We start from the raw sequence: 11,407 nt of genomic DNA, 5'->3' as shown, positions 1-11,407 counted from the left end.
TTATACTTTACATACACACACACACACACACACACATATATATATATATATATATATATATATAGAAAGAGATTCAAATCTTGAGTATGAGTTATCACCCAAATGCTGCTTCTAAATATGTTTTCCATCGCAGTAATCCATGTGGTTGCCATTGTTGAGATAATTCAGAGGTTCAAATCTATATGCAAAGATTTATTTCCCAAATGTAGAGAGACAAAAATGGGTGAATTGAATCTGTCAGCTGCTGTAAACACATACGAGTTGATGGTTGTGGGCCAGACTGAGTAGCACATTTGTTTGAATTAAAAATATATACACACATTCCCAGAGATGACCGAGTGGCCAGCAGCAGCACCAATAATCTATTTTTTATTTCCACAGCTGTGAAAAAATTCAATATTGCAGAAGCTTAACAGCTCCACTGGTATTAAAATCGTGTAGTCATTTTCATCACTATCATGGCAGAATTTTTTTTCTTCACTTCAGAAGCTTCAGTAATTTCTGTATAAATGAATAAACTCCAGTGCATTAAGCCGGGGTGAAATGTTTGCCCATATATAGGTTAAACGGGAACAGCTGTGTGCAATCATGCCAGCCACTGGTGTTGTGGACTTAACACAGCGGGCTAATTGTGTGTGGCATTGACGTTGGCCCTCATTAACCTTACTGCATTACCTTTTACTGTGGATAAATGGAGGGCTTTAAATCGGCCATCTGTTGCTGCCCAGCTACCTTTACAGAGTCACTAAAAGAGTGGAAGTGACATCCTGAAACCTTTCAAGGACATGAATGTTGTAGTTTAACAAGGAGGACATCTCTAATAACACACACACCTAGCAGCTCAGGTTAAGGCGTTAATCTCACCACAAACACTCATTTATGGAAGGATTTGCTTTAATGTAATTTCTTGTCTTCATTGCAGCAGCTGTTTTAGATCAAGAAACACCTTATATGTTTTGGAAAATCCTGCATAAATCAAGCTTTCTTTATGATTAATTGCGTGTGTTATTTTAAGACTCATGCCCTTGAGATTATAGGAGTGGACACATTACATGGCTTGGACAATGATTTCAGCGACAGGCAGCTCAGAAATGATTTTCAGTAGTAGACACAATCAAAACAGAATGGTCCATGCGGACTAGAAAAACTATCCAACTGTGAAAAGGCTGTAAATCACACATTGAACTGACTTGCAGAACAGTGATTTCAGTGGACCCTTCTCAAACTACAAAAAAAAATGTGTCCCAGCTGTAACAGTTCTGAGACTCATTGGGGAAATAAGGGACAAGTACAATGTTGAAATGTGCTCTGAGTTTTGCACAGTCAAGTGCAAAAAAAAAAGAAAAAAAAAAAGAGAAATACCCAAGGCCAAATCAGGGTCAAAATCAACCTTTAAATCAAGTTGTGTGTTCCCAAGTGAAGAACATGAGCTGGACTGTTTCTTTATCTAACTGAGGGCAAGTGGAATGAGTTTGGAGACTATTGCTTGACCAGAGGACACAAGTACAAGTCCCCAATGTCCTGCCTGAATGTCATTCAGCATGACAGCAATTACTCAGCAGCTCTAGTGGCACCTCTGGGTTGGAGCTGATCCCGAACTCTGACCAATACAATATTTCCCCCCACGGATCAATACAACTCTCACCTTATTTCCATTACCTCTGTCAAAAAGGATACGTTTTTCCACACATTGATTTAACTGTCAAAAACATGTGAATGGTATGAGGGTTGTGTGTCAATGAACAACAAATCTATGGTTTCATATGTTCTTCCACAATTTACATATTTACAGTATTATCATTTTCCAGCCATAACAATGGTATTGATTACATGATAGCAAATATTTGTGGAGTATGTGCATGTCATTTATTTCCATTTTAGCTTTGAACCCCCAAAAACACTTGGTTTCAAATCTTAAGAATGTTGTTATAACATTAAACCTTCACAATTGAACAAGTTAATAAGTAAAACAAAACAAAAAATCTTATTATTAGTATTATTTATGTTAAGAGTAAGAGTCCAGTCCAGTAGCATTTAGTTGCATCTAGCCATGTAGTTGTAGATCGCAACACTGTCGCTTCACACTCCCCTTCCAAGCATAAAGAAGAAACTATGGTGGCCAGAAAATGTGCAAAAAAAAAAAAAAGAAGCCCCTATCAACTGTTTGGTTTGTCCATTCTGGGAAACATGGCGGTTCAAGATGGTGGACTGGTCTGTAGATAAAAATGGCTAATTTTAAGGTAACAAAAACACAACAATTCATATATTCAGGTGATTATACACAACAAAAACAAACCTATGAATAGTATATTCTATTTCTGTCAAGAGATCCTCCTAAATGTTACACATTGGACCTTTAAAACTAAAGAGATGGTCATTGATTTCAGAAGAAACTCCTCCAAAACACATTTTGAGGGCCTTTAAGAAATCAGACAGATTTCTCAACCCATAAAGGATCACTTAATCTCTCAGTTTATTATAAAAATGTACAATCACTAATCACTGGTGATGAATAGTTTTCACTAGAAATAAAAATTTAAGTGTGAAGAATTATTTCTTACATGAAAATAGTGTTTCATTACTTCTCCCCTTTCTACGCTGTAGTTATACTTTTACTAATGCCGAAGCTCTGTGTGGTTTTAGTGAATTTTAGCAGCTTGTCAACGCTGGGACAAATTTCCCATATAAATGTAGGCCATCCCCTTCACTTTATTCATTGAAATATCAGGGACAACACACATGAACTGAAATCAATATGATCTGAGTACATGTGTCAGATTTAGCCCGGACAGGCCGATTTAATTATGTTGAGTATTTGTACTAAATTTAACAAAAAATAAATTAAACTTCACATCCAGTTCTGAACTTCAGAAAAATAATCTTTAGTTCAGAAATGCATATGTTTTGATCGGGTTGGTGCATTCTTACAATCATTTACTGTTATTAGTCGGGTGTAAAATTAACTGCCACAGGTGGGCATGCTGCTATGGTCAGATTGCGTTAGGTACACTGATATCAACTGGCAGCCAGCGAGACTGATGCCATTAGTGAAACACAAGATGACAAGCTGCCGTTATGGTGTCCAGTTTTCTGTTGACTGACATTAATTTGACATGTATTCAAACACTGAAGCTGTGCAACTTGTTAAAGTGTCATTTTGATGGCAAGTTTGGCACATGGGCTGCATAATCAACTATATAAATCATGCTTAAATGAGCATTCTGCATTGAAGGAAGATGCCTGGTAATGAGTGGAGAGAATGGGTTTTTAAGTGGCATGCCTTAATGATGCACCAAATATTTACATATGTCTGCAAACCATCTGTAAGCAATTATGGAATCTGTATTTATGTATGACTTTACAATAAAGCCAAAAGGTTGTCTTTGTCCTTCAGTTCATATTTATTTGTAAAATAAAGTGTTGATCATTGAAACATTTGACTAGTTGAATATGACACAAACATTTTATTGACTGATAAGAACACAAATAGTTATCTACAATGACGATGAGTTTTCTAGCCTTACAACAGTTGGAATATACTATTTTTATACATGAACTGAAAATACAAAGTTACAGTAAACATGCCTTTTGATAAAAATATCTTTACAAAAAAATGTACATTTCTATACAACAGTTGTCAGTTACACATCTCTACAAGCCCCGCAAAACCTGCAACGGTCCCAACAAACTGTCAGTATATCATTTCAGTGTTATTTTAAACTTAATAAAATTCTTTTTTTCCAGTCTATTATTTGAAATAAACGTGATAAATTTGACTATTTACAGGGCAAACTAAAAGGAAGCGTTGAGCCAGAAACGTTTTAAAGTGACCCAGATAAATTACAACAGTTAAAAGCAATGAGGTTTTTTTTTTTTTTAAGCATTTTTGCAAAATATTTGACACATCACCATACTGTTCATTAAATAACAGGCTACCAGCAAAAAGATAAACATGTAGCAGAGCCATTTCCCTTAGACATGTTTTTTGGATACAAAAATAGTGCTAAATATTACACATTATCATCATTCACCAGACACTTATTTTGAATGAGCTGCAGGACAGACATTTTATTTTATGTATTTTTTCAGGCAGCACTGCCAGGGTGGACTGTTTTCATGAAACTGAGCAAAAAAATGTATTCTGTATGTAAAGGGTTAATTCAACCAAATCAAAACAATAATTTCTTACTTACCCCTGGTAGTTTGGTTTTATTTGCCCAGGCTTTGTGCTTATAAGATATAATAGGAGTGAATACAATTTTAATTGTGTTGTACATCCATATAAAAACACCATTATTCCATTTATTAATCCACAGTTTTTAATGAGAAGTTTTTTTTTTTTTTACCAAAGGTCAAATAAAATAGTGAAAAATGTCTACAGAGGTATTTGTGGATTCTTCAGAGTGATTAGAACATTGTTTCTGGACAGAAAGATTTCTGCTGAATTTTCCAAATGCCATTTTTAATGCTTCAAGTGCTGCAAATTAAATATATTTTACTTGGATTGTACTGGGTTGCCTGCAAGTCTCTGGGGCAGATATCTCAAAGCCTGTGCAAATAAAACCAAACCTATCTGCTTGAATGGACACCACTAAGCTTTGAGAGAGGGACATGTTTATTTTAGTTTTCTTTTTTAGCAATTTGTGTGAAACAACTCATTAAACTACCAATGTTTAATCCAATGATTCAACTTTTACATAAATTCAGGACTTCTCTACTGATATTCAGTAAGTTATTTAAATTTTCTGTTTGCTTTCATGCTTTCACTTCTTTAAAAAAAACACCCTCAGGAGGAATCGTGATGCGGTCACACCGGACGTTTATGCTTCAGAGCACGAGCTTGAAGTACAAGAGGAAGAGTTTGATGGGATTGAACTCTTGACACTGAAACTGCGAGGCTCTCCTATGTCCAGCTAGTTTAAGAGATGTGGTGGAATTGACCTCTCATTCAGGACATACTGACTGTTTATGTATCACTGCACTGTGATGTTGTACAAGCGGCAGGGAAGGAGAGATGTTATTTAGCAGCAGAGAGTGCAAGGACAGTGACGGAAGTTAATGACAGTTAAGTATTTGGTATGAAGCTGTATAATTTATTGTTGTACAATTTGCTGAATGTTAGCCCATTAGCCTTGCTAGCTCTCGCAGTTTTACACCCCATCTACACTATTTCCGCACTTATGTCGCACCTGCAAGATTTTGCCACGCGAAATCCAGCCCGACTGCCCCTTCAGAGGTGTTGTTATAGCTCGTACCAGGTGTGCCAGCTGACTGTTCAGAAACATAAATTAGGCTTTAACACACAACGTCCACACTATTAAACCTGTTTGAATAGTCGCCTAAAAGCTTTTAAAGCACTGAAGTTGTTGCTGATACACATAATCAGCCTAACTGATGTTACCGGTCAATCAGCTGGCACACCTGGTGCATATTAGCTGTACTTCCCAACACCTACCCCCTTCTGAGAACGGCTTTAAAATGAAACTGAACGCTAGAGACAACAAACACGCCTATGTCATTGTTTGGAGCAAATATACTCTGTCACATATTGGGGAAAAAAAGAAGAAGGGCAAATATGAACTGAATAATTAACAGTAGAACATGCTGACATCCAGTCACTGGTGACATAATTCACTTCAGCAATTTATTTATAATCAGGTTAATTATAATGGCTCAGCTGGAGCTTAAGCTGCATTTGAAATGTTTGCATGTTAGCTGCTCCACATGGCAGCTATAACGGACAGATCCAAACTGGTAGAAATCATGAACATGTTAGTAAACTGTAACCAACTGAATCATCCACTGCTGACCAGTTCATCTGACCACTATATTGACTTTTATGGACATTTCAAGAGAAATGGGGTGCTGGTTTGTATTGTTTCACTACTTATTTAGGCTGTTTTTAGGAAGCATTTGCCGTTGTGTCATGTTAGATTCAATTTTTAATCCGTAATTTAAGCGATCTGAAACAGGGATCACATACTTTAGATAATCTCAAAGCCTTTTAATGTATAAATAAAGATAATACAGCTTCCGCCGTTTCCAAAAAAAAAACTGGCCTCGCTCCTTTGCCTACATGAGACAGAATCAATGCTGTATGCGGAGGGAGATGTTAGAGGAGGAGGAAAAAGGGCGTTGGCTCCCAAACAGCAGCAGTCCATGTTGGGATGCACAGGCTGAGCGGGGAGCAGCGCATTGAGACGTTAGGGCACTGCTCCCTGGCAGGAGGCCTGTGCCAGTGTTGGCTCTCTACCACAGGAAGCTCTTTCTGCTTCTGAAACTTGGCAGGAGTTGGAATATATGATGGAACAGCCCCACAGGGTATTTGTGTGATAAATGGATAAAGCTGGATAAAGTTATGCTCACAGCTATTGGCTTATATATAAGGAGTCAAATCCGAACCAGACGGCACTGATGTTTCATTCATTTTCTGAATATCATACTGCAGATTGTTCTGACTGTCATTTATTCATTCGATTTTTGAGCAACAACAGAAATTCAATAAAAAACTGTTTGTGAAATTACAACGAAAACACATTTCATAAAAGCAGCAACAATTGATCAACGTCGTCATGTTCCCTTCTCTCCACGTAATTCAATTTAGAAATCAGAATAAAACCCTCATCCTCTCTTTTTATTTTTTCAGGAACAGGATTAGCAGATGATACCGTCAGCCTCTTGCAATGAAATATAAATTGCGCAGAATATCCATGAGGCAAACTCAGGCCGATGCATTAAAATGGGTCTTGAATACATTTTCTTCAGAGAGCACATCACATTTGGTTTGTGCTGCACAGTTGGGCATCTAAATGTGATTCAGCATCTCTTGAACACAACTTACAGTCCAGAATGGGTGTCTTGAGCCCTCAGAGATCCTTTTCTGTCTCTCGAAGGTGATGATGAATTCTAATCCCGCCGACCGGGGGTGTCTGCTGCCTCATCCTGAAGTGATAAAGGAGAAAACTGATGAAAACACATTATAGGACTGTGTCTCCTCCTTAAACATGGTGGCTATTTATAATTCTGTAAATCTGATGAGGATTAGCCTGAGTTTTAAAGCTTGTCCGTTCTGAATGGCCTCAGAAATATCTTGGGAAGTGCAGAAATATTTGCTGGTAGCCGCAGCTGCTGCCCTAATCCTTCTGGACACGACTTATTGAGGTATTTCTCACAGTGATTTTCTACCCTTGGTAGGCCTGCAAGCCAAACATTCATATATTCTCCACAAGCTCGAGTGGGATTTTCAGGTTTTTAAATGTATGTGCTGTGAGGAGGTTTTGTGACTTGGCTGCTGATAGAATTTTAAAAAGGGAGACATATGGAAAGGAAATAGAAAACTGAAGTGTAACATACGGTTTTTAAGAGGTGGAAAGAACTGAGACACCAGATGCCTGGACAGGCAGATGGGAGAAAGTGTGGTATTAGCTTTGAACTTTTTTGCTAGTACTCGTATAAAAAAAACCCCCAAAAACATGGGGTTGATTTTGTCAATAAAACTGTGACAAAACTATTTGTTGGCAAACCTTTAGCCATGACAAAGATAGGACTAAAACTAAATAAAAGTAATTTTGACAAAAACTATGATTATTACATTGGGGTACATTGCGTGCTCAGTAGTGGTAAAATGCAGCTCAAAAGCAAAGGCTTGACTTGTTGTATGCAGTGTTAGCGGATGTTCTTTCAAAGAGGAACACATTTATGGAATAAATGAACAGGAAGTGGAAAATGAATGGCTCAGAAACATGGAAACAAGAAACATGCATACATGATTCAAAAACTGACTATTCTATTCTAATTCTAGTCTTGAAGAAATACTTTGACATTTTGAGAAATGTGCTTATTATTATCATTATTATCATCATTATCATCATTATCATCATTATCATCATCATCATTACTTTTTTGTGCGGATTAAGCAAACATGATATAATAATGTGTTTATTAGTGCTGGTAAATTTTAATTCGATTTTCTTAATGTCGGACAGTAGGAATAATGGCCCTAATACATCTACTTTTTAGCTGCAGAGTTTAGAAATAGATGAGAAGTTTGGGAGAATAACATAAATACTGTGTGTGTGTGGATTTCACTCTCATACAAAGAGGAAAATAGTGCCTTTTCTGCCAACCTCGCAATGGACAGGAACAACACCTGTAACCATGGTAACTGTACACATTAAAGATGGTGACAGCTTAGAAAAGCTTAAAAGCCTTAAACATTAAACATGCATGAATAAAACTTCACTGGTGATAACTAAACTAGTTTTTGATGACTAAAAGCAGATTAAAACTGCTGATCAAAGGGACCCAAATGTGACCAAAACTGATATACATGTGTCAAAATACTAAAACTCAATCCAAAAATGAACCCGGCTTTACAGTCTCCAATGAACAGAGCCACTTTTGGGATTTTATTTTGCTCAGCCAGAAGCAAAAAGAAGACTGTAACAGAGATTAACTCAAAGTTACATCAACAGTGCGCAACTCATAAACACAGCTCAGCACCCCCGCTATGAAGAGCCAGCCAGTGCCGAGCCAACTGATGATGTGGCTGCATCATTACCCACACCCCGAGAGGCAGGAGGCAGGAAACTCTTTACCTTGGGCCTCGCCATTCATACCCCCTTCCGCACAATTCAATTAGATGAATGTTGTTTATAGGCAGTTCTGGCCCATTGGAATGCCATTATTGCTCCCACTGTTGAATTCGGCATTAGCCGCCCTTCAGTGGAGCTGGTCTTTCTAAATGTCATAGAGCTTATGACTTAGGTGATGATTAACGAATGTTTAGAGATGCTCAAGACACAGTTCAGTGGTTACAGCTTTTAACGAGGACTGGATGTAAGACCCTTTAATGAGGACTGGCTGTAAGAGCCGGCAGGACCTTAAGCAGTCTTATAGAACAACCTAACAGCTGCTGTAATGGACACTTGGATTAAACAGAAGTCCAGAGCTCTCACCTGATCTCAGTTGTCAATATCCGATACATGGTTCTCTATCTGGAAAGGAGAGAGAGGAAGGTAAAACCACAGATACATTGTAGCATTTTAAACTGAGCACACAGCTTGTATTTAACCTTTTCTAAAAGGTCGTTGCTGATATACGCTCAACAAGAACAGCGAAGCTGACCTGTGGAACAGACTTTGTGGTACATTATCACCATCTGCGATCAATGTGACCTTCAGGAAACAAATAAATCTCTTCCACCTCGTCTCTGAAAAACGATGTCTTCTATTAGTGATGGCACCAAGCTTTCATTGAGGATAGCATGCCCAAGCTCAGCTGGTTAATGGCTAATAAATATAGCATAGCAGGTCAAAAGCATGGCCACACTGCACAGCTCAACCCACATGAAACCGAGGATAATTACTGCGATGTCAATTCTTGAACTTGAAAAATGGTGCGTTGTGAAACAAACTGAAGTGGCCATATGGATTACTTAACACTATGGACCACCGTTGGTCCTTCAAAGCCTCCAGTGTGCAGATAATAGCTACAAATAATTTCATAAAAGGTAAAAAGGGTCTACTTTAAATGCTACAATGCCACTTTTAAGTGGAAGAAAACCACTTTATTTTCAATGAAAAACAATGTAAACTCTCATTAGACACCACTTCAAATTTGTTTTTGATCTTCCATCCCATCTTGTAATAGATAGGTGTCTTCAAGTCTCGGCCACAACCGACTGAGATCAGCTGATTGTGAATGGTTGATTGAATACAGCCGATAAAAAGCTTTTGTAGGATATTTTGAGTTAGAAAGTTCAAATCATATGGAAATACGCAGCTAAATTCGCAATGGGAAGTGAACGTGTCTCATCCTGCCCCACATAGAAATTAATGCGGAGCACATTTCGAGTTTTGATTATCGATTAGTTGATTGGTGAAATTATCAGCTATTTTGATAATGGATCAGTGTCATTTTCTATAAAAAAAAAATGTCCAACATTCCTTAGTTTCCTAACTTCTTAGTTGTGAGTTGTTGATTTAAGAAAAGCGAGTTAATGAAATCACCTTGAGCGCTAATAAATTGTTGTTGTTTGACAGTTTTACAGACAAAATGATGAACCCATTAACAAATAATTAATTGATAATTAAGAAGAAATAATTAGTTGCTGCCTTGGAGGAAATATTGGTTTAATTCCTTAAACCCTGTGTAATCTGAGTCAAACGGTCTCTGTGATGTTAAGAAGAAGTCATTAGTTGCAGTAAAATATTGGTGAATAGACTAGTGATTATCACAGAAAAATGTATTTTAGCCCAAATTTGTTAAAGTGACTCCCCGAAGGTCTAAACTGAATTTAAAAGTCAGTTATAAACCATTCAGCTCAGCAATCCCGAAAAGTATGGATCATTTCATCAATGTGACGACACCAAGCATTGTGACAAGAAACAATCTTCAGATTACAGTATTCGAGTGTCAGACAATTTGATTGAATTATCACCTTCAAGTAAAAAACCTCAACATTTGTGGATTCCAGCTTGAAATTTGCTGCTTTTCTGCAATGAGTTTTAGACAGTTGGTTGGAAAAAACAAGCAACTTGCAGACATCACCTTGGGCTCTTGGAATTTGTAATGGGCATTTTTTCCCCTGACATTTTTTTTTTACAGATTGAATAAAAAGAAAGAAAAAGAAAAATAATTTAATCTTTGAGAGCAACAGCTTCTGTTGGTTTTCTACATTGGCTTCTTCTACTTCTACTTCTTCAGCGACCTTCTTCAGCGACCTTGTGAAAGAAAAGCTCCTCATACTGCTGTACACCCACCACTTCACGGTCAGATCCACAACAGTCCATGCAGGTCCGGTCTTAAACGCTCTTCAATGCGTTTTGAGCTCGGTGCTTTAATTATAGCCTGTAAGTGGGTGTACGTGTCTGAGCTTGTGCCTGCGTGTGGGCCTGTGAAGGGCCCTGCTTTCACTGTTTGAGCTGGGGTCGACAGGGAAAAACTGTCAGTCCAGGCGCCCTCACCATTCACTCATGTGAAGACCTGCTCTCTCAGATCTGTGGCCATGAATAATTCTGGAAAATTAACTTTCAGAAGGCAAAGACTGTCTGCCTGCTTGAGATCTCCCAAAGTGCCTTGCACTCTCCCTCCCTGTCAGCCCTGTCAACCGTTTCTCTTACCAGATGGTGGCTGCCCTCCTCGTCGTAGTCGTCCTCGCCTCCATCGGTCATCTCTCCCGCCTCCACGTCCAGCGCCCCCTCGCCGGCCTCCTCCCCGGAGTTTTCTGCCGTCTCTGACACGGACTCCTCATGCAGGGAGTCACAGTTGTCCTCATACTTTCTTTGAGCCTCTGAGAGAGAAAAGAGGGAGCAGAGATTCAATTCAGAGTGTGATCACAGTCACCGTTTTCTTTGGTTTGCACAGTACATCAGAAGTTTACTTGGCTGCTTTTTTTATGTTGCTC

The 11,407-nt window shown here is 38.2% G+C and overlaps 1 protein-coding gene across 3 annotated transcripts in view; it reads right to left on the bottom strand.

Annotated features, from left to right (window-relative positions):
- Positions 1-4,330: 4,330 nt before the first annotated feature.
- The window catches only part of LOC118323983 (RNA-binding Raly-like protein), a 53,014-nt gene continuing 45,937 nt past the window's right edge, over positions 4,331-11,407 (bottom strand). For all 3 annotated transcript variants that reach the window (XM_035656083.1, XM_035656090.1, XM_035656099.1), the window contains exons 6-8: positions 11,124-11,293; positions 8,958-8,996; positions 4,331-6,942 (exon numbers count right to left, since the gene is read on the bottom strand). In XM_035656083.1, coding sequence (XP_035511976.1) covers positions 8,964-8,996; positions 11,124-11,293 — 203 coding nt within the window. In that variant the 3' untranslated portion in view covers positions 4,331-6,942; positions 8,958-8,963. The remainder of the gene's footprint in view (positions 6,943-8,957; positions 8,997-11,123; positions 11,294-11,407) is intronic.

Source organism: Morone saxatilis, unplaced genomic scaffold (genome assembly GCF_004916995.1).
Source record: "Morone saxatilis isolate NCDOM2014 unplaced genomic scaffold, NCSU_SB_2.0 Contig0, whole genome shotgun sequence".
Lineage (NCBI taxonomy): Eukaryota > Metazoa > Chordata > Actinopteri > Moronidae > Morone > Morone saxatilis.
This window is presented reverse-complemented; position numbering and strand designations above follow the sequence as displayed.